Below are 21,688 nucleotides of genomic sequence, written 5' to 3'. Positions count from 1 at the left end.
CAGAGTCGCCATGTATAGCCGGCCAGACACGCTGGAGGGATGGTCATGAGAGCAAGAAGGTGATCCTGTCCACGGTCCTGTGATTCCCCACGGAACGGGACGACACGGGGAGCAGCTGCAATTCCTGGGTCAGTCGCGTTCTCTCGAGCCCTCTACTCCCCGCTCATCGCCAGCCATCCCGTGGTTGTGCCGTGGGTTCTCAGATGTTGTGTTGCGCGCTCCTTGGACCAACCAGGAAGGCGTCGGTGATGCGCCCCGCCGACTGGCCTCTGCGCTCGCGGTGTACTGTACGCCCCGGGAGGCGATTACCCGCCGTAGCCGGGTCGCGTGAGATCTGCCTAGGTCCGTCGTCCGATCCATCTTGTCTGGTGCGGCACTTCCCCGCACTGTACCCCGTATTCCAAGCGGGGTATGCGCTCCCCTTACCGAGCTCCCTATAAGCCCCCGCTCGCTCGTATTCGCGTCCCAGCCTCCCTGGGTTCCACGCGCCATCTGCTGCCCCTCCCGCACCCCACTATGCTTGGTCGAATCTCGCTCCCACTCAAGTCCGTCGCAAGGCGCGGCATTAGCAGCAGACGGCATGCATCCACCAAGGTTAGAATCCGGGAGTTTAGTGCTGCCCTAGTTGCTGACTTGTACCTAGACCATACGAGAGGCACTCGAAGAGGTCATCCCGGCAAAGCAGGCTCGGTTGAAGCAGCTTGTGCGTGCCCATCTACCTAGGGCTCGAGTCCTATATCGCTCACCGTAGCACGACCCTTAGAAAGCGGAGCACAGTCAGACGGTTATAGGTGATATCAAGGTCAGATATGCGCACGCACGGTGTTGCGCCCTCCTTACGACAACGCCTCTAGGTGGAGCACGTAATAGGCGGCATGCGCGGCCTCAAGTCCATGCTCTGGGAGTCGTCCGTCCTGGACCCGATGGAGGTGCGCACACATGTATCCCAACAACTCAACATCTTCACATGAAACTCCGCAGGGTATCCGGTTTCACGGTCTCTCCATTCCCGACTGTCAGGACGTGCTCCCTGCAGCCCCTGGAGGCAAGGAGATCATCGCCGAGAGCATGCTCTGGCTGCTCATGACCGGCAAGGTCCCGACGGAAGCCGAGACCCGCCAGCTCTCGCGCGAGCTCGCGGAGAGGGGCGAGCTGCCGAATTACGTCGTCCAGCTCATCGACTCGTGCGTGCACTGAATATCATCCTTGCCCCCATGGACGCTGAGAGTATGCTAGGCTGCCACAGTCGTTGCACCCGATGACGCAACTGGGCATGGGCGTCGCGGCGCTGAACAAGGAGAGCAAGTTTGCGGTAGCGTATGAGCAGGGGATCAAGAAGACCGAGTACTGGACGTATACCCTTGAAGACAGCATGAACCTCCTAGCCCGGCTGCCTGCTCTCGCCGCGAGGATATTCCGCAATGTGTACAACCCTGGCAAACCGATACCGGGGGTCAGCAAGGACCTCGATCTTGTTGGTGAGCATGACGCGCCTGGGCAGGTATGTGTAAGTGTATTGACATGAATGCCGGCAGGCAACTATGTGAATATGCTTGGATATGGTAACAACCATGACCTGACGGAGTACCTCCGACTGTACATCGCCCTGCACGGTGACCACGAGGGCGGAAATGCGTCCGCTCATACGGCTCGTAAGCTTCGATGCACTTGTATCTTCGAAGGCTCTCTCTCAAACAATTCTAACCGTTCACAGATCTCGTCGGGTCGACACTCTCAGACCCCTACCTCGCGTACTCCGCCGCCCTCTTCGCACTCGCCGGCCCGCTGCACGGGTAAGACCTTGCCATAACTGTCTGGGACACAACAGGCGACTCACGATCATGCAGCCTGGCTAACCAGGAGGTTCTCCGATGGCAGCTGAACATGCAGAAGGAGATCGGCGACAACGTCTCACACGACGACATCAAGAAGTTTCTCTGGCGGACGCTGCAGAGCGGCCAGGTCGTGCCTGGGTGAGTCGCTAGTGCGTGGCCGTGTCGTTGCGACCGAGCCGACTGATGGGGGCGGGATAGCTATGGCCATGGCGTGTTGAGGAACCCGGACCCTCGCTTTATGGCCCTGCAGAAGTTCTGCGAGGCGAGGCCAGAGTTGTTGGAGGACCCGGTGATCCAGCTCGTCAGGAAGGTATGTACTCGCAGAGACACTCGTCGGTGCAAAGCTGAACGCACGCGACTTAGACGTACGATGTCGCTCCGGGTGTGCTGAAGGAGCACGGCAAGGTCGGTGGCCCGTCTCTTAGATGCTGAAGTCATCATTGATGTATTGCACTGTCCTAGACGAAGAACCCATATCCTAATGTCGACGCTGCATCGGGATGTGTGCTGTACCATTACGGTCTGACCCAGTTCAAGGTGCGCTTCGTTGCGGTGCATTGGAAACCCCACTCAGTACTCATTCACACAGTACTACACCGTCATATTCGGCGTGTCGCGAGCTCTGGGCTGCCTCACCCAACTCGTGTGGGCACGAGGTAGGCAGGATCAGTTCGTGATGTCACCGACACCCCACTGACTTTTGCGCGAACAGCTCTCGGCTTGCCCCTCGAGCGACCAAAGTGTGAGTGCTACATATACAGTTTATATTTATTGTGTGATTTCTGCTGTGATGCTGACGGGACCGCGTGCAGCGCTGTCTATGGACGTGATCGACACTCTCGTCAAGAGCTCATGAGGGTAGCTAGCGATAAATATGTACGTCGTAGGGAGTGGGTATGCGATCTTCGAGGGGAAGGCTATGTACGAACAAGCAACGGGGTCGTTCGGGAACGGCTGTGTGTATTATACATAACGTCATTGCATGCTGTCTCTCCGCATACCGTCAATAGCGACGATGGGCGAGCGAGCGGTTTGAGTATGGAGATAGCCAGGGGGCGTAGCAGGCGAGGAAGGAGGTGAACGAAGCAGGATTAAGAGTCGAGATCAAACCAAGGAAGAGAGCTGGAAGAGAGACCGGTACAGACAGGAAAAGTAATAATGAGACGGAGAAGGGGCAATACGGAGGACGTGTCTGTCCAGAACGAGGTATATACAGGGTATACCAGTTCTCGAGAAGCACCTGCACCTAATACCAATGAAACTGTCCGCGAATGGCCACCGGGGTTCCTGCCATTACTAGAATCGCCGCGGCGGCTGGCCCTGCATCGCAGGGGCGGACCCCGATGCGGGCCCGGCGCACCAACGCACCGTTCGGAGGGAACCCACCAGGCTGTCCTGGGGGACCCGGCCGAGGCTGTCCAGGTCCGGGGGAGGGTATCCGCCAGGCCCGGGAGCGAAGCCTGGAGGTGGGGACCACCGAAGCCAGGACCGCGCGGTGGGCCCTGCGGGGGGAAGCCACCGGCCCGGGGGATGGGCCCTGTGGAGGGTATCCTTGACCAGGGGGCGGGCCGCCCTGTGGAGGGTACCCTTGACCAGGGGGCGGGCCACCCTGCGGAGGGAAGCCCTGTGGCCCGGGGGTCCGCGCATACCTCCAGGCATGGGCCCGGGTCCAGGAGGCCCGCGCATAGGTGGGGGACCTTGCCCTTGGGGTGGAGGCATGGTGTTGGCGCGCATGGGCTGCCCGGGCATCGCTGAGAGTGCGGGACCGGGGTCGCGCAGAGCGACTGGAGGCGGACGGCCGCCGGGGCCTGCCGGGGGATGGCCGTTCGAACTGGGCGCAGAGGGCGGCGGAGGGTTTTTCTCGGCCGCCTTGATGATCTCATCGCTGTAATGTCGGCAAGGTTCAGGATAAAATCGATAGCATGAAAGGGAGCTGCACTCACTCTAGCAAGTTGAGGGCGGCGCAGAGAACCACCCACTCAACGCAATCCTCGTTTCCCTCTCCGAGAGTCTGCCATACTGCCTTCTCCTCGGGCGTCTTACCAGTTATACTGATACGCGTACCACCGCCGTTCGGACCTGGCGGATTCTTCATGATCTTGCCAAACTCAATGCGCTTAGGTGGGATGTTGTGGCCTGCGTACGCGAAATAAAACATGCTCCAGAAAGCGGCATTGGGATTAGGCTTGGATATCTGAAAGAGAGGCAGATCGGCCGAGTCTGGAGATGGCAGAGAAAGCTTGTAGATGGGGGATAGCACTCCGGTATTGGCGATAGACCACTTGAGATTGCGGGAAGCCTCACAGCGGACGGTCCTTGAGGAGCCCTGAGGCTGGTGTCCGGGATCCGACGCGGTCGTCTTTCCGTTGGCATTCTGGCGCGGGGGGAAGAGCTTCGCCACGCACAGATCGCCTTGCGGGGAAGGGGTCAGAAGGTAGTTCTCGGTGTTCTGCACCCGACGTATCAGCGAGTCTGCCTCGTGTACGAGCTCATTGCACTCACGAAGTTCGTATGCAGGTAGGAGTACAGGATATTGGTCGGTTGGCCTTGTGAGCGAGCGCGATTCAATGGCATGCACAGCTGATATTTGACAGGCGATGCTTACCATGGGGCGTTACGATGAGCGTTGGCAGATGGTTAGGTATCGGCGGATGGTTCGGGGAGGTGTAAACCGTGTATATGGCTGCGGGATTGAGCGCATTCAGCGCTGCACTGAGCAGTGAGCTAGAGAGAGCACGTACCAGCCATAGCGGGGTATGAAGGAGTGGCAGGAAGAGGAGAGGAGGAACAGGCCTCGCGACGGCGGTGCTGGTGTTAGAGATGCTGCGCTACAGACCGCCTGGGATCGCACATCTGGTAACCGGGCGTGACAGATACACCGCGCTCCCGTCACGCGATCACCCGTTATGGTCACACCTTGGTCACACCTGCTCTCCTCGCGCCTCATCGATTCTGGCAGTGAATACGACACACTCACCGGTGTCGACCACCCTCCGCACAACGCGGTCGACACTCACGCCGACATCCCACAACTCCGAGACACGCCTCTTCTCTTTCTCGGCCGCCCACCATGAAAGGTCTCAAGAAGACACTGGTCAGTTCATCTAATCTAACATGGCCCACACGCGTTGAGTCCGAACCGTTGTCCCGCAGCTTCGCAGTAAATCCCAGGACTCGTCCTCCAAGAACAAGGAGCCCAAACCGTCTGCGACTGCAATCGCAAACGCCTCGCCTCCCCCTCCTCCACCGAACAGTGCGAAACCATTACCGCAGCCGAGTTCGGCCGTCGCGAGCTTGAACCATGTCAGCAACAGCAGTCACTCGCTCCCGTCCTCGAATGGCTCCGTCAGTCGTGCATCTACCGCCTCTCTTTCCTCTCAGAGCAGCGATCGAAGGTATGGCGGGCCGGACAGGGCATCGCCAGCACCGCCTATCGTGGTCGTCAGTCCCGACGCTTCGAATGACGCGCAGGAGAGGCAACCGTTCGTGCTGGAGTCCTCGGGCGGTCCAACCACCCCTCCCCGGGCGAACCTGAACCGCCTGCGTCCGACTGGTCCGAAGGACACCATCCCTATGGTGGGCAAGCCCCCTAGGAAGCAGAGAAGCAGTCGGTTTGTTGTGACAGAGAAGGTTGAGATTGAACGCCTACCACCTTTCCTGGGTACGTGCTACGATCGTTTTATCTACGCATCACTGAGCGTGCGTATACAGAAACGCCGCCCAGTGAGCGTCCGCACCTGTTCATCAAGAAACTGCACCAGTGTGCTGTCCTCTTCGACTTCAATGACACCAACTCCGAGCTCAAGGGCAAGCAGATTAAGACACAGACTCTGCACGAGATGCTCGAGTACATCACAACGCAGCGCGGTGTTATCACCGAAAACGTATACCCTGAGGTAGTCAAGATGGTGCGTGAACTTGGCCAAATTGTCTCCGCATACACCTCATGCATCACGGTATAGTTTGCTACCAACCTCTTCCGTGCTATACCCCCGCCAGTGAATCCGATAGGAGATGCATTCGACCCGGAAGAGGACGAGCCCGTCCTTGAGCTGGCATGGCCACATCTCAAGATTGTCTATGAGTTCTTCCTCCGCTTCGTCGAGAGTCCAGATTTCAACACCAACCTCGCGAAGCGGTATATCGACCAAAACTTCGTCCTCAACCTCCTGGAGCTGTTCGACTCGGAGGATCCTCGGGAGCGTGACTTCCTGAAGACCACCCTGCACCGCATCTATGGCAAATTCCTCAACCTCCGTGCGCCCATTCGTCGAAGCATAAACAACGTCTTCTTTCATTTCATCTACGAGACGGAAAGGCACAATGGTATCGCGGAGCTCTTGGAGATCCTGGGGTCCATCATCAACGGGTTCGCGCTCCCCCTCAAGGATGAGCACAAGTCCTTCCTCATGCGCGTGCTCCTCCCTCTGCACAAGGCGAAGAGCCTGGCGATGTACCACCCGCAACTCGCGTACTGCGTAGTACAGTTCCTGGAGAAAGATTCCGCGCTGGCCGAGGATGTCGTCTTGGGTCTCCTGAAGTACTGGCCAAAGGTGAACTCGCCGAAGGAGGTGATGTTCCTGAGCGAGATGGAGGAAGTGCTGGACGTTATAGACCCAGCGGAGTTCCAGAAAATTCAGGTGCCCCTCTTTCAGCAACTGGCGCGGTGTATCAACAGCCAGCACTTCCAGGTAGCGGAGCGAGCCCTGATGTACTGGAATAACGAGTACATCGTCAACCTGATGAGCGACAACCTGGCGATCATTCTCTCGCTCGTGTTCCCGGCTTTGTACATGAACTCCAGATCCCACTGGAACCGGTGAGTAGGCTATTACCTCGTTGTAATGCAGTCACCCTTGACCATGTCTCGCTGCTAGAACAATCCACGCAATGGTGTACAACGCCTTGAAACTTTATGGAGATCAACCCGGACCTCTTCGATGCAGCGATGCAACAGTACAAGCAACGCAAGATCGAGTGCGTGCCAGTGGTCCCTTCGTTCGTTCCCACATTGACGTGTGCTTTCTATTCTAGCGAGCAACGACACGCCGTCGAGCGGTATGAGGAGTGGCAGAAACTGCGGGAGAAGGCACTCAAGAACTGCGGCGGCAAACTGCCGGCAGGGTATGTGGACCTCCCGCCGCCGCCTCCACCACCGCCTGTGGATGACCAGGAAATCATGGACCTGTCAATCGACATGAATGCGGTGTCTATTGACGCGGAGGTCCCGTGAGCGACTGGACGAATCGGGATTGAACGAGTGCCCATGGCTGATCCTGGACTCGATGTAAGCGCGGTTGCTCGCGATGGTCCTGCCGGATGGCATGAATATTGATGCGAGATGTCGCTCTAGCGTCCCTTCCCTGAGGTGGGCGTGGAACATTCACCAGGCGGAGTGGGTGTGCATCGAGGCGGAAAAGTGCGCTGCCAGGTAGAGTTGTGACCGTCTCGCGGCGAGCGCGCTGACACTCGCCGGGGTTAACCATAGTTGACCCGACAGTGCTGCATGACCTCCAGACGCACAGGAGCCTTGAGGACACCGTGGCACCTAACGGAGTTGGGAACGGGTCGTGAGGCGGCGTGTGCTACACCTCATCCCGGGATTAGCTTAGACTCTGCGCGTAGTCGGACAGTCCGTCGTTGCAAACGCGACATACATATTTACTGTTGCTACACCACTTCCTTGTTGATATATCCATCTTTCCCCTCAGCTGTCGGATCGTCTCTTACTTTTGCGTTGTGCATGTTGTCGTTGTGCGTAGTGTACGGTCCACGGAATACAGATACATGTTCAGCCGGGCTGCGCACACTGCAGGACTGCCGGGTTGTGGCGGAGAACACGCGATCAAGATCCTGAGTACGCGACCGCGAAGGCGCAGCCACCGACTACTGCAACTCGGAGCGGCCCACCGCCGACCTCTCTCAACACCTCCACGTCCATCCTCCGCCCGACGGCAGCACCGCCAGTCCTTCCGCTCGGCGCAGTTCCATCCACCTCGTTTGAGGTCGACTCGTCGACAAGATGATGACGCCTATGCGTTATGTGATACTGGTGCTGGCCATCATTGTGAGCCCCCGACTATGTTTCGCCATGGACGGACGGTTCGTCTGACTCCGCCATAGATCAGTTTGCACTTCATTCTGAGCTTCTCGCATGAGGAGTATGGCCGAGCTACCTCTATCACGCGCCTCAAGGAGCAGCTGCAGAGTGGACCAGGCTCGAAGACGTACGAGTCGTACCCTACCCCTGCAGTCGACTATTCAAGCAATCCAGAGCGAGCGAACGCTACCTTCGTCTTGCTCGCGCGGAATAGCGATCTGAGAGGCATTGTCACCAGTGTGAAGCAGAATGGTGCGTCCGCTATCTTGTGAAAGGTCGATCCCGAGTCGAACTCCGTCCGCTCAGAGGATCGCTTCAATAAGCAGTACAAGTACCCATACGTCTTCCTGAACGAGGAACCCTTCAGCGATGAATTCAAGAAGTGCGTACGCATGGGCGTGCTGTCGACATGTTTACATGCGCCTTACGCTGCCGCTTTAGCATGATTCTCGAGATCACAAACTCGAACGTTGAGTTTGGCTTGATTCCTCATGACCACTGGTACCAACCTTCCTGGATCGACGAGGACAAGGCGTCTGTAGCTCGCAAACAAATGATCAAGGACCAGGTCATTTACGGAGGTTTGTCGTATTCCTGTGTAACCCTTGCTTGACTCATTGGCCTTGTGAAGGGAGTGTACCGTGCGTTCTGCTCCCGGCAAGTTGTAACTATTATTGACCCTCGCCTTTAGCTACCGGAACATGTGTCGCTTCAACTCGGGGGTAAGTCAGCAAGCTCACTCACGCGAAGCAGCCTGACCAACAAGCTGTGCAGTTCTTCTACCGGCACGAACTACTGCTAAATATAAGTACTACTGGAGAATTGAGTGCGTCCAGACTTCTCATTTGGACTTACGTACCTGACGCTGTGTTTGCTGCATTCTAGGCCCGACGTTACCTTTTCTGTGACTTGCATTATGATGTGGGTCTGTGTTTCTGCCGAATTTCGTGGATACTCACCAGTAACAGCCCTTCAAAGTGATGCAGGACGGGAACAAGGTCTATGGTAGGTCATGGCTTCTGCTGAGGACCTTCACTCACTGTCTCCTCAGGCTTCACTATCTCCTTGTACGAGTACCCAAGACGATTCCTACCCTTTGGGATGCGGTGAAAGGTCTTATGCTCGCTGTCCTGATTACCTTGTGCTTCTGACGACCTATATCAACATCAATCAGATTTCATCCACAACAACTCGGACCTCATCCCGCCTGGCAATGCCATGTCTTTCATCTCCGATGACAACGGCGAGACATACAACAACTGCCATTGTAAGCTATCCGTCCAGTTGTCTGCATCACAAGACATTGATTCAATCCCATTCAGTCTGGAGCAACTTCGAGATTGGCGACCTTGACTTCTGGCGCGGCGAGGCGTACTCCAAGTTCTTTGACGCCCTGGACAGTAAGGGCGGGTTCTACTACGAGGTATGCCCTTAGCATCCTGCGCATACGTTCATCTCACTAACTGACGGTTGTGTTTAGCGCTGGGGCGATGCTCCCGTTCACAGCATCGGCGCTGCGCTCCTCGCAAAGAAGGAGCAGATCCACTTCTTCAACGACATTGGTTGGTCACGTCCTCGCGCTACCGCATGGTACTGTCATATCTGACAGCGCGTCTTCTCAGGGTATCGGCACAACCCCTTCCAGCACTGTCCCCAAGGCGACTCGCACCGCAAGGGCCAGTGCTGGTGCGACCCCTCAGAAAACTTCGGTACGTACCGCTCTCTGCAACACGCGCGGTCTCTTCAGGTTGCTCATCGGAACGTGCAGACTACGAGTGGTACAGCTGCCTGAAGCGATACGATGCTCTGTCCTGAGCCAGATTCTTGTCCGTGTCTTGTCTTATGTATACGCATTGGTACTGTCTATCCTTTAATTCTAAATCTTGTCGTGCAACGGACAATGCAGCGTCGGTATCAACAGGCACAGTGTCTTTTGTGCCTCTCGTATCGGAATGGGGTGAATGCTAGCTAGCAACAACTGAGAGCAGGAAAACCCGCCATACTGCACCGCGAGTAATGAGAGCGTTCATTGTCCCCGCTTAATGCTCAGTCATCGAGCCATGGCTGATACATGGACTCCGGATGTTGCATGGGACTGTGAGTGGAATGTTCTCGCAATTGTACAGCAAGGGTAGCCCCTCCATCGTCAGCGGCACTTCAAGTTTCAAGGTCAAGCTCACAACTGTGCCACTCTTCAGACGTCTGTCCATTCCAACCCGGCACAATCGGATGTTGGTCTCATCTAGCTGATCATACAGTACGACTCCATTGCATTGTGTGTAAGCTGTGGTGCCGCCCAGCCGTTCGCTCAATGTCGACAGTAGAGGGTAGGCTGCATGGAGTGTATCTCTGCGCACAAGAGACAGATGCCTAGTCTCGCGAGCACCAACTGATGGCTGTCGGCCATTTCTGACTATCCGGCTGACGACAGTCATCACCGTGAAAGCAAACACAGTTCGCAGCCATATCTCAAAAGATAGATTGCGAATAGTATTGATACTATCAACTCCAGGGTCAGCAACTATATTGCGCAGAGGCTAGAATGCGACGTACCGAATCGTACAGACGTGTCCAGTTAGAGCCCAAAGATGTCTCAACGAGCCTGTTGACATGGTCCTCAACAGAGGCGTGCGTCAAGCCTTGTTGGAATCGCTCCCGCAGCTGTGCCGCTGTCTGATCTCCTAATGCAGCGAAGCAAGGTAATGCAGAGTCTGCGGGTCATCACAAGCAGTCAATACCGGTGTCATTGGCTACGAAGTATTGGCTCACCCTTCTGCATCAGCTCAACCAGGGCTGCAGATGTGAATGTGAGCCGGTGCTACATCTCAAAAATTGAACAGGCTATACGCACTGACGATCCGGTCACAATGCTTGCGCGCCGCTTCAAAGCCGTCCCTGAACAGCCTCTTGAACTCAATGTATGGCCCGCTGTTCAGCCCACCGAGCACTTCAATGTACTCCAGTGGAAGCTTGAACGGTGCAGCCTCGAAGCCAATGTTCCCCGGCGAGTTCGAGAGCATGAAGCCGAAGTCGATGTGAATGAGGTGGCCGTCACGGTCGAGCAGGATGTTCCCATTATGCCGGTCCTTGATTTGCAGAAAATAGGTGACCAAGGAGTATCCTGTAGAACGTGTCAAGCGTTGATCTCACCGGCAGTTGAGAACTTACCAGCTAACGACTTCGCGAAGTTGCGCTGCGCTCTGACGAATCTGGCCGACGATGGATCACCATACGTCTGCGAGCAGATGAGACACATCCTCTGAAATCTGTACGCCCTCACTCACTGATCTGAAATGATCAAACAGGCTGACGTGTCCTAATCGCCCCTGCGTGAGCCTTCGCGCATACTCAGCCTTCTTGATCGAGTGTATCGACACCGCGTCGGTAATCGTCTCCACCAACCCCGATGTACTGCCAGTGATCAAGATACGGAAGCTGCAACAGTCGGAAGCTTAGTATGGCATTCGGGGAGGCAGAAGACCATGAACGTACTATCGCACCCAGCATGGACAGTTCTCCTCTTTCCAAATCTTCTCGAACTCTTGGATGAGATGAACTGCGAGCTGCTCCTGTCGCAAGTCACCGCCAGTCTTGACGATGACCGAGACACAGTCCCAGTTGGCTGTAGCAATCCATCAGTCCCCGACATCTTGGCGAAACCATTTGTACATACCTAGATGGCCATATGGTGAAGCCTGCCGTATTCGACTCTGCCCAATCCATGAGCCAGCATTCCAACTCTAATGCAATCAGTCATCACCTTCTTCGCAGCCCAGGACTCGCTGAACACTACAGCAGACGGGTCCGCCTTACTCAGCTCCTTCCGAATGATCCGCTCGTCCTCCACCGACTTCACGTTCTCCTCGCCACCCAGCCTCAACACGCCCTCGCCCATCCCGCTCTCTCTCATCCTTGCCATCCGCTCCTCCTCCAGCGCCAGCATCTCGCCCATGATCCGTTCGCGGATCGCCGCTGCCTCGCTCGGCTGCAGCTTCATCGGCATCGGCGCTGGGGTCTGCGGTACCGGTGTCTGGACCTCATCGCCATTTGACGACGAGCCGGGCATGACGCTAAGAATCGGCGTGCTCGCAATCCACCGGAGGGGCGCGGTGAAGGTGGACGAGTCGAGTGAGGGGGTTGGCGGTACGGGGAGAGGGAGGATGGACTCGCGGACCACGCTTGCGTTGAGCTGCGCCAGCATGACCGCCGCGGTACGCATGCGCTCGGAGTACTCGTCCAAGGAGAGCATGAGGGATGATCCATTGACAGTGATGTCCGCGAGAGGCTCCGGCTGGAGGCCCACTCCCTGTGAGCGGCGCGGGATTCCGGATAGGCTGTGTGATGGGGTATGATGTGAGGTACTCGGCACGTTCTCGAGCATAGGTGTCGGTGGCACCGATGACGAGCGGGACCAAGTGACGATGTCGAGGTCTCTATTCTTGGGCGCTGGCGGGAGAACGACGGTCTCGGAGAGGTCGACTTCTCTCGCACGGAGGGCGTTGTCATTGCCGTACAGCTGCTCGACCAGGTCGACTTCCTCGTCGTCTTCAAGCGTCCTGGGGCTAAGAGGAGACACGGGGAACGTAGAGATGATAATCTCAGGAGTATTACGAACTTCCTCGTTCTCGTTCCCGATGGACATCTCTGACGCGTTGTGGTCTGCCCCTGATGGTGTCCTTGAATGGCGGGGGATGGGAACGCGACCTGTGAAGGCATCCAGGTCTTTCGACGAACCTTCCCGCTCGACTTCCTTGAGAACGATCTTTTTCAGGATCTCCTTGTTACTCCGTTTGGCGGGGTCGAAGTCGAGGTCATCGTGGAGAATCTCGATGAGTAGAAGATATGGGGCGCGCTCAGCTGAATTGAGTACTACGCTTTCACCTGGTGGTATTCGAACGATGCGGTGGTGTGGTTGTGGTATGCCGCGGGATCCTGTAGGAGTGTCTGATGAAATACACCACATGGGCATGCAGACCTGCCGAACCAATTGTGAGCGAAACGTTCTCATATAAATCAGGAAACCGACAACCTCTGTGGGTAGCATATGGTTCATCCCTGTCAATTCCGCCCTTAGTGCGCTTATGCGAGCAGGTTTTGGAACGACGAGCAGCCGGTTGCAGATGTTTTCGAGGGCAAGGATGAACTTCACCTGCGCAAATGGATGTGCACAAGCTACGGTGCGCTAGATGTGAATCTCAACGAACCTCGGAACGACAGTAATGGCTGCGTAGAAGGTGGACTTGTGAGGGGAAGTCATACTTCTCCACCAAGTCCGCCGCATGGACGCTGAGTGTTTTGGTGCGTCGTCGGCTGGTGGATAGGGACGGCGTTGATTGAAAGGGTGTTGTAGCGGTCGGGGGCATGCCATCATCGTCTTGTTGACCAAATGGGTCTTCCGAGAGTCTATACGGGCGCATACCTTTCAAGAGTGGTAGCACCGGGCTCGTCTGTGCTGCAATAGTCTGCCGTCGCGACGAATGAGAGCCCTCTCTAGTGAGGAACCTCAGGTGCCCTGGCGCGGGCTGTAGAGTAGGGGCAATTGAGGGTGCCTTTTCGATGCCGTCGTCCTCGTCAGAATCTTGCGGATCTTCCTTCTCATTCGCCTGGTCTATGGATGGCTCTCGCGACACACCGCGAACGACATCATCATCAGCGCTCTCAACACTCTTGATCCCTCGGCCTTCTTCATCTATTCGGCCCTGCTCTATCGCAACCTCACCCATGATCTGCGTTAGTGCTGGCATGGCCGGGACCCCTGCCCAGACCATGCCAATACCAACTACAGTTGGTTGCAGGTGAGGTCGGACCTTCGTCCGCAAGGGCCCTAGCTGCGTTGGCAAGCTGAGAGACGAGTATGGAGCACTCGACTGGGGTATGTCACCGAAAATGAGCTCGTGACATTGATGCAAGACCCTTTGGCAGATGAGGAATGACTGAGGGTTGGTCTGGGGAGATGCCAGGTCTCTCAAATGCGCTTGCATGTACCATAGTGTCTGTGCTAGCTGTAAGAATATACGGACATCATATCAAGGAACAAGCGCACCAGCATGGCAATATGGGTAGACTTGTGGCAAGTCTCGACAACGAAGCATTCCAATGCTCTTGACTTGGACGGTCTCGTTATTAGGAGGTGGCTTACATAGGATAGGTCAAATTGGCCATCCAAGATGCATGGGAAGTTGATTTGGTTCTCACCATATGAATCCCCATACTTCGCGCAATTCTGGAGCGTCTAGCTCCCGAAGCCTCCTTGTGAGGTAGTACGTGACACCGATGTTGTCCGCATAAACCCTGAGATACTGCAACGCGACATGGACGCTGAAGAAAGACGGGGAGAGGAAGAGACGAAGGAGGAGGGCATGGGACATGGTCTAGTGGGCATAGGAACAGGCCGCTGGGTGCATCGAGTTCGCTACGAGGCACAGCTCGCGTCGGGCTCAGGCTGGCTCGACGCGCGCCCGGCGCATGATCCCCGTGACCGACATCGACACGTCGCGCCGGCGCGCGCGTCGCAGCTCACCGCTCTTGCTCTCCCGCAGCCATGCTGCTGCCTCTCCTCGCTCTTTTCCTCCTGCCTTTCTGCATCGCTGCATCGGCCGAGGCAGACCATGCACAACTGGTCAAGCTTGCCGCCGCCAACAACGGCGTCATCAGGCTAGACGAGCACTCGTACCAGCTTCTCACGAATCCCAAGAGGACGTGGTCTGCGTCCGTCCAGTTCACTGCTTTGGACAAGAGACGGAAATGCGGGCCTTGCAAGTATGTACGGACCAAGACTACTAAACAGTCATGTTGACGGCACCCCTCGCAGGGAGTTCGACCCGAGCTGGAATGCGGTCGCAAAGGCGTGGTCGAAGGTGTCAGCTGCGGAGCGCAACAGTCACTTCTTCGGGACGGTGGACTTTGACCACGCGATGACTATCTTCCAGCAGGTGCGCGTACTACATTGTATATACTGGCCATTAAATACTGAAGCACGTCCATAGCTTGGTCTGCAATCCGCGCCAGTCGTGCAAGTATGGCCTGCTACCGACGGCCCTCGCCGTCCGGCAAACGGGAGGACCAACCCCATTGCCCTCGACTTCTCTCAGTGCGTGATACTCACGGATCATGTACTTTCGCGCTCACCGCATTCTTACCAGGGGCTTTGACGCCGCACCTCTCGCCGAACAACTCTCGCACTACACGCCGGTCGCCATCCCCTACAAGGCACCCATTGACTACTCGCGTATTGGTAGCGGTCTATTTGTCCTCCTGTCATTCGTCGCTGCCCTTCGTTTCATCTCGCCCATACTAAAGTCGCGCTGGACATGGGCCGCCATCACGGTGCTCACGTCCCTTGTCATGACTTCCGGCTTCATGTTCGTGCGCATCCGCGGCATGCCGTACACCGGGCCGAATGGTCAATGGGTCGCAGGCGGATACCAGTCGCAGTATGGCCAGGAGGTCCAAGTCGTCTCCATGATCTGTGAGCGGCACGCAATATGTGTTGGCTATGCTGCCTGCTGACCACGATCCTTATGTAGATGGCACGCTTGCAGCCGGCTTCCTGATGCTGACATTGGTTGTCCCGAGCCAGATGTCACCCTCGCGTCAGCGCATGCAGGTCTACTTGTGGACTGGCGTCATCTTCGTGATGTACTCCGTCCTCGTCTCCCTCTTCAAAGAGAAGAACAAGGGTGCGTGTTTAAGCTTCTTCCGGCTGCATTCACCAGGATACTTAGCGTTGTCTCGCAGGTTATCCATTCAGGCTGCTCTTGTAGAGTCCAGACAGGTGTATTGTACAAAAACGGGTGTCATCACATCGCGACTTCCACATCCAAAGTCGAGAGTCATTGTCTTCCTTTCCGATCTGTCGCATGAACGTGAGACAAGACTATATCTATTATGAATTCGAGAGTCCAGAACACTGCGACGGATATGTATAAGCATGCAGAGATGATAGAATGCGACCGAGTAACTCTTTCCAATCCTGCCTAACGCAGAACACACGACTGTCGTCTAGCTGCCCTGCTGCTGCTGGGCGAAAACATCTACGTATCGACTCCTCGCCGGCCGCTTCGCAGCCCCCCTCGACCGGCTTGCAGGTGGCGGGCCCTGTCCCGGCAGCGTAGCCGACATGGGTGTCGGTGGCGCAGAGCTGTCGCTCTCAGGTGGAACTAAGTTAGAGCGTATGCGCATCGGGGGCTTGGGCGGGCCGTCGCCCGGGTCGGTCGTTGCGGGCCTTGTTGGAGGCGGGGGTGGCGTCGCCCCCGAGGGCAGCGCTCTCATGGATTTGCCCGGAGACGTAGTCTGCGCGCGGGGCGGGGGCGGCGGTGGTCCCGGTTTTGCAGTCTCTGCACCACTCTGAAGGGATGACGTGGCATGTTAGCACTGCAGACGTGGCTGGATTCGAATGAAGCCTCACATTCTTGTTGACCCATCTCTTAAGTTCCTTGTCGTAATAAAACGAAGTCTGCTCGCCCAGGTTGGCTTTCACAGGAGCCGGCGTGGACTCCCGCTTCCACAAACGACTCAACCACCCGCTTGATGAGCCGGCTGCTGAGGCAGGATGTCACTTCTTTAAACACAGATACTTGCCAACAAGTTCGACGCACCAGGTTTCTCCTCGTTTTTGACGGGCTCTTTGGGCTCTTCCTTTGTTGGCGCAGGCGCAGACTCATCCTCGCTCGCCTGGCGATCGCGTTTCGGGCGACTGAACGAGTTGCCCAACCCCAAGTCATCCTCCTCGTCAATTGATGGGTTATCAGAGAACGTCCTCTGCGCCTGATACGCCGTGGGCGTCGCAGAGTAGTCGTCCATTAGCGAGATGAACTGGCTTGACGTCGCTGTTTGTACGGAAGACTCGTCGTTCGGCATAAAGGAGGACGCAGTTGGTGTCGTGGCACTAGCGTCTGATGATCCCCACCATGTTCCGATGGCCGGCCCTTTGATTGTGGCGAGTCGCCATCAGCACTTTGATCATCCTGCGTCCCATATCCGTTCAAGCTCTGCTTGGAACTGCTTCCGAAGGCGTGTCCGTTGAGTGCTTGGCTATACAGTGACGCATCTGCAAACGTTGTCGTCGCTGGGTTTGCAGATGCGACGCGGGGCACGGGGGAAGACTTGCGACTCAGCGAAGGCCGCGTGTAATCCATGGCAGATGAGGCACGATTGATCTGCGGCGCAGCAGACGCTCGCAGGCCCGTCGCAGAACCAGTCCTGAACGGTGGCGGTGAGCTCGTTGTTTGGGCAAGATGACAGTCGATTGATGTGGTGACGGCACGGCTGAGCTCGTCGTCGAAGAGATTGTGCTATACTGAGAAAAGGGTCCCCCGAAAGATTGCGACGGTTGTCCATGACTTTGCTGGTCAGGTCGAGGAGAGTCCTCTCCGGCAATGAACTTTGTAAGGCGGCCTCCAACCCAGCTGCCGATGCCATCGAGACTCGGTTTCGATACTTTGGAGGTTATCCACGACCCTGACTTATCGAGTTGGGGGGCAGCCACGAGCCTATCGTTGAGACCCTTGAGTTGCTCAAGGAACGTAGGGTTGATATACGGCGAGTTCCTGTTCAAAGAATGGGAGATGGCTTCGCAGTACCTACCAGAACATAAGCATCGAAGGACTGCTAGCTAGCGAAGAATACACACCTATTTGCCAACTGGACATGTCCCAATTCTGCAAGATTGGCAGCGCGTATAAGGCGGTATGGTTGCAGGTGCGGTAGACCAGCAAATGCCTCTTGGCCCTTCGCAGGTGTTGTCAAAGACATCGCAAATTCTGCGACCTCGGAGAAGATCAGTGGGTCCGGATCCTTGGCGAAGCTCAGCGAAACAGATGGACTTGGGCTTCCAAGGAGGACCATTCGGCTTGAGCTACCGATTCCGCCCATAGGAGACGTCTGCGGAGACAGCAAATAGCTGACAGAGATCATAATCAACGTACGCTCTGTCAGGTGAACAAATCCTTACCATGCGTGCGCAGCTTCGTACCAATGGTTGGCTGCTAATTGATCTCCGAGAGCAGTCAAGGCCGACGAAGTCTCGAATGTAAGTGGACTCGAGTAAATCATAGCAATCGTGTCTGCCCACTTGGCCAATACCTCCAATGAGACGTTCATGGGCTCAGATGGGCCAGGGAAGCTAGCCGAAAGGGGTGTGACCGAGGTCGTCGAAGGTAAAGGTACCTGGAGCGTTGACACTGCTTGTGCGAGAGGCTTGGGGGTTACCAGTTCCTGAACTGTAGAAACGATGTCAACGATTGCTTCGAACTCGTATGTTTGGGTCACTCACTCGATGCGGACCCATGCCCAGAAAAAAGACTGTAGGCAACTCTCAGAGCCTCCCGGCCATCAGCCGTGGCCTTCGTGTGCGTGCCGGGCACTTGAGGTTTGCTCGCCAGCTCAGTTCTCACGAACTCGGTGACAACCTCCTTCCACGCTTCCTTGTCTATGCTACTGGCGATGACCATCGCGTGCGCCCACAGTTTCTGGTCCGATGCGTAGTGTGATGCGGCCCGCCGTTCTCCCCTCAAAAGGAATTCTTGTATCTTATCCAGGTGAGAAGACTGAAGGGTATGGGTAGCAACGATAGCGTCTGTGGGATCCTGAGAAGCAGTCAATGAGAGGTACGGCGAAGCAGCGGCCACGCTCGGCGACTGTATGTCACCACTGATCGAGGAAGCCAATTGCAAGGTATCGGAGGCCGGTTGCGCTGCTCGAGGAGTCAATGCACTGCGAACAGCTGCATCGATTGAAGGACTAAAGAGACGGATTTTAGATGGGTCTAGTTGGACATCTCATCTCCGTACCTGCCTGATAAGCGGCCGTCATTCTCGACCATCACTTTGAGCAACTTCACCAGGATGAATTTGCCTTCAGCACGCCGCCCTTCCAAGCTCCCCGAGTGGAAGTATCCGAGACCACGGTTGAGCTCATCGGCCCTCTCTTCCATATACTTGATGACACGTGCCTTCTTCGTCTTAGTCTGCGTGACAACAGCCGTGCGGACGAGACTCGTCGTTGGAGTTCCGGGATCCGAGAACAAAGGCCCAGGATATGAAGCAACGGATGTATCCAAGGCGGAGTCTGGGATGAACTTGTGTAGAGTGTGGAGTTTTACCTCGGAACAATGACGAGAGGCCAGCGCGACGTCGAATCCACCACCTGCAGAGGACCCATGGAAGCATGCCACAAGCTTGCCGCCAAAGCCAAAGCTAATAACGGGTATGCGGGCAGCCGTCCTTCCAAGAGGATCGTTTGCACCAACCAACGAAGGCGAAGGTGCATACATGGTCTGAGCCTGATGAGGTATCGTCAGGACCTGCGCCAATCCATCGTATGTTGCAGCCGTAGTGGGTGCATACGCATTGGCAGGAACGCGCTCGAAGCTACTCCTCGTGCTGTCGCTTGTCTGCTGTCGGACATGTCGAGACAGAGAGTACGGATCCTCGAGCACTGCCGAGATAGACGACAATACGGAGCCATTAGACATTGAACGCATACGATTGTTTGCTGTCGGGGCGTAAGGGTCATATCCTCCGCTGGCGACCGATGACGGCCTTGATGGCACCATAGGAGGGGAGGCAGCCCTCCTCGCGTCTGTTACAGGCGGCGGTTCATAGGTATGGGAGACACTCGCGTCGAGGGAGATGCTGCTCGTCTTGGATCAGGAAGGGGTGGGTCGTATGCGTTGGCAGGGATCTTGTGCGTCGAGTCAGTTGTGAGACCACGGGATGGTACAGACGGCGATTTAGGCAACGAGCCTTGATGCGGCTGCTCGAGGGGTTGTCTCTGAACACTCTTTACAGAGCGCACAGACGCACTACCAGGAGATCTAGTCCGTTCTGGAGCGCTGTGATTCGGCGCGTAAACGCTTCTGTGACCAAGAGGCGATGTCGTCGAGCCGTTTGGTACTGCGCTGCTTGCTGTCGAAGGAGAGGCGACTTTTCGAGGAGGGGATGCTACGCGTGAATGCTCATATGGACTCGGTCCGTAAGAGCCATGGTGTGAGTTTGTTGTAGGAGGCGACACAGTCGGGCCGGTGGTGTAGTTCGGCGTATACGGGTCGAAGCCATGCTCAGCATTGGCCAATCCTTCCTCGCTCGGGAGGATCAGTGACGACGGTGCCTGGTATGGGGCCGCTAGAGGGGGAGGCGGTGGTACAGATGGGTTGGGAGAAAGCGTCGGAGCGTCGGGCTGCGGAATGGTATCCCATTCATGGTGACCATGAGGTGCGTAATAGGGAGGCACAGTCTGACTCGGGTAACCTGTATCAGTATGAACACTGTAGTCCCCTGACGAGGCATGCCCGTTGTGTACCGCGTGAGGCATGCCGTCGTAAGCCATGGATTGCTGGGGAGAAGCGTATCTTTGTACCGGAGGTGGGTGTTGCAGCGACGGCGCGGACGGAGCATATCCACCACTTGAGACAGGTGTACTTGAGATAGGTGTTTGCTTCCTTGGTGGACCCCGAGGAGGCGGACTGAGAGCCGACTGCTGGCCAGGCGGTGGTGAGCTAGGGTATACAACGTGGCTCGACACGCGTTTTGTCTTAGGTGGGGGCAACGGGGATCGTAGGCATTCGATGTCTTCGGACGAAAGGGGGCCGCCGCCGCTGCCGAAGGGGCAGGACCAGGTGCCGGTGGTAGTACCGTGTACGACTGATTCGAGCGAGCCCCAGCGGAAGTCAGACTGTAAGCATATGACGTCTCCACCTTCGCACTATAGGAAGTAGTCGCAGCTTGCGGACGGTATGGGTCGTTTCCCGACTCAGTGGACTGTGCAGGCTTGTACGGATCGTATGCAGGCTGCGAGTGGTTGTACGGGTCGTACGAAGGCTGGGATGCCGAGCCTGACGTAGTCTGCAAGGCATACGGAGCCGATGCGGGCTGTACTGCCGGCTTGTAAGGGTCATACGCGGCCGAGGCGTTCGAGGTCGAAGCGGTCTGTACTGTGCTGGAGGATGCCGCAGGTCCATATGGAGTGTAAGAGGGATACGTAGAGGCATAATGCGGGTGCGTTTGCGAAGGCGCGTCATAAGCTGGTGTGTCATTTCAGTCATACGCCGTCAAGCAAAATAATGAAACATACCGGTAGTGCTGTACGCTTGAGACTGCTGTGCGTAGCCAGTTGCTGGCTGATCAGCACCATACCAGCCATTCTCCTGGTAGCCCTGCCCTTGGTATTGCTGCGGATAGTCCGTGCTAGCCACGGTCGTCTGCGTGCCTTCGTACCCGGGCGTGGCCTGGGCAGTGCTGTCATAGGCACCGTACTGGTCAGAAACATTACCACCTAACGCTCCTGCTGCGCTGAAGAAGTCTACGCCGTCGGCGTTACCATTGAACAATTCCGACGCTACGGAAGACTCCTGGGTATGAGACGTCTCTCCTCCGTGCCCTGCGTGTTGACCGGACGGCGCGCCGTGTGTGTCGCCCCCGAGTGCGGTTGCGAAAGGGTCGGCGGATGCGTCGGTTCCGCCGAAAAGCGACGAAGCCTCGCCGGCACCAGAGTCCATGGAGAAAGGATTGAAAGCGGACGGTCAGCGACAGAGGCAGTGAGCCTGTTGGCGGGTGGGACGAGCTCGTAATTGGCGCTGAGTGTGCAGAACACGTATATCCAGTCCGTCAGTGCGGGACACGAGCGCCTACGCGCCTATAATCCACAGCACAGGTCACGCCGCGCAGTACGCGCGACTTGCGAGATCCTCGCGACTGAGCTCGCTAGCGTCGAGTAACATTTCACAGACCATCGGCCGTTCGCAAACTGCTCCTGA

General features: G+C 56.6%; 7 protein-coding genes across 7 annotated transcripts; 4 read left to right on the top strand and 3 right to left on the bottom strand.

Moving 5' to 3' along the window:
• Positions 1-516: 516 nt before the first annotated feature.
• Positions 517-2,691, top strand: B0H18DRAFT_876669 (citrate synthase; the record flags this gene model as incomplete). Its single annotated transcript, XM_048040498.1, has 15 exons — positions 517-594; positions 644-703; positions 764-802; positions 855-929; positions 982-1,184; positions 1,237-1,478; positions 1,536-1,652; positions 1,715-1,793; positions 1,848-1,973; positions 2,034-2,145; positions 2,199-2,240; positions 2,298-2,372; positions 2,425-2,491; positions 2,548-2,577; positions 2,648-2,691. The coding sequence occupies 15 exons, from the start codon at positions 517-519 to the stop codon at positions 2,689-2,691; spliced, it is 1,389 nt and encodes a 462-aa protein (XP_047893570.1).
• Positions 2,692-3,131: 440 nt separating this feature from the next.
• On the bottom strand, positions 3,132-4,583 carry B0H18DRAFT_1119113 (uncharacterized protein; the record flags this gene model as incomplete). The annotated part of the gene is made up of 5 exons (XM_048033903.1): positions 3,132-3,720; positions 3,779-4,284; positions 4,338-4,381; positions 4,441-4,518; positions 4,577-4,583. The coding sequence occupies 5 exons, from the start codon at positions 4,581-4,583 to the stop codon at positions 3,132-3,134; spliced, it is 1,224 nt and encodes a 407-aa protein (XP_047893569.1).
• A 215-nt stretch (positions 4,584-4,798) lies between these two features.
• B0H18DRAFT_1007046 (phosphatase 2A regulatory B subunit-domain-containing protein) lies at positions 4,799-7,642 on the top strand. The gene is made up of 10 exons (XM_048028701.1): positions 4,799-4,929; positions 4,989-5,496; positions 5,547-5,743; positions 5,798-6,654; positions 6,713-6,728; positions 6,757-6,812; positions 6,870-7,064; positions 7,128-7,131; positions 7,189-7,234; positions 7,324-7,642. The coding sequence occupies exons 1-10, from the start codon at positions 4,906-4,908 to the stop codon at positions 7,407-7,409; spliced, it is 1,989 nt and encodes a 662-aa protein (XP_047893568.1). The 5' UTR covers positions 4,799-4,905; the 3' UTR covers positions 7,410-7,642.
• Positions 7,643-7,702: 60 nt separating this feature from the next.
• Positions 7,703-9,972, top strand: B0H18DRAFT_1007037 (glycosyltransferase family 15 protein). Its single transcript, XM_048028700.1, has 13 exons — positions 7,703-7,902; positions 7,959-8,187; positions 8,242-8,317; positions 8,377-8,523; positions 8,627-8,657; positions 8,745-8,761; positions 8,821-8,839; positions 8,904-8,940; positions 9,110-9,202; positions 9,258-9,358; positions 9,416-9,497; positions 9,558-9,644; positions 9,704-9,972. The coding sequence occupies exons 1-13, from the start codon at positions 7,858-7,860 to the stop codon at positions 9,748-9,750; spliced, it is 1,011 nt and encodes a 336-aa protein (XP_047893567.1). The 5' UTR covers positions 7,703-7,857; the 3' UTR covers positions 9,751-9,972.
• A 149-nt stretch (positions 9,973-10,121) lies between these two features.
• Positions 10,122-14,375, bottom strand: B0H18DRAFT_1007030 (kinase-like protein). The gene is made up of 13 exons (XM_048028699.1): positions 14,131-14,375; positions 13,979-14,069; positions 13,140-13,928; positions 12,965-13,084; positions 11,696-12,910; positions 11,609-11,645; positions 11,428-11,557; positions 11,220-11,370; positions 11,104-11,170; positions 10,787-11,056; positions 10,705-10,728; positions 10,489-10,646; positions 10,122-10,434 (listed from the first exon to the last, which is right to left on the bottom strand). Exons 1-13 carry the CDS (start codon positions 14,301-14,303, stop codon positions 10,405-10,407), a joined length of 3,255 nt encoding a protein of 1,084 aa, XP_047893566.1. The 5' UTR covers positions 14,304-14,375; the 3' UTR covers positions 10,122-10,404.
• Positions 14,376-14,476: 101 nt separating this feature from the next.
• B0H18DRAFT_1085131 (oligosaccharyl transferase subunit OST3/OST6 family) lies at positions 14,477-15,698 on the top strand (the record flags this gene model as incomplete). Its single annotated transcript, XM_048031878.1, has 6 exons — positions 14,477-14,694; positions 14,747-14,867; positions 14,922-15,025; positions 15,078-15,403; positions 15,462-15,614; positions 15,673-15,698. 6 exons carry the CDS (start codon positions 14,477-14,479, stop codon positions 15,696-15,698), a joined length of 948 nt encoding a protein of 315 aa, XP_047893565.1.
• On the bottom strand, positions 15,623-21,430 carry B0H18DRAFT_1168096 (Sec23-binding domain of Sec16-domain-containing protein; the record flags this gene model as incomplete). The annotated part of the gene is made up of 12 exons (XM_048035863.1): positions 15,623-16,281; positions 16,343-16,473; positions 16,533-16,862; positions 16,892-17,136; positions 17,235-17,516; positions 17,567-17,836; positions 17,888-18,155; positions 18,209-18,675; positions 18,726-19,475; positions 19,523-20,607; positions 20,631-20,956; positions 21,007-21,430. 12 exons carry the CDS (start codon positions 21,428-21,430, stop codon positions 15,937-15,939), a joined length of 4,923 nt encoding a protein of 1,640 aa, XP_047893564.1. The 3' UTR covers positions 15,623-15,936.
• Positions 21,431-21,688: the final 258 nt, after the last annotated feature.

This window comes from Fomitopsis serialis (assembly GCF_022376445.1).
Source record: "Fomitopsis serialis strain Sig1Antser10 chromosome Unknown B0H18scaffold_32, whole genome shotgun sequence".
Classification (NCBI taxonomy): Eukaryota; Fungi; Basidiomycota; class Agaricomycetes; order Polyporales; family Fomitopsidaceae; genus Fomitopsis; species Fomitopsis serialis.
The sequence above is the reverse complement of the archived record's forward strand: the minus strand, read 5'-3'. Positions and strand labels throughout refer to the sequence as shown.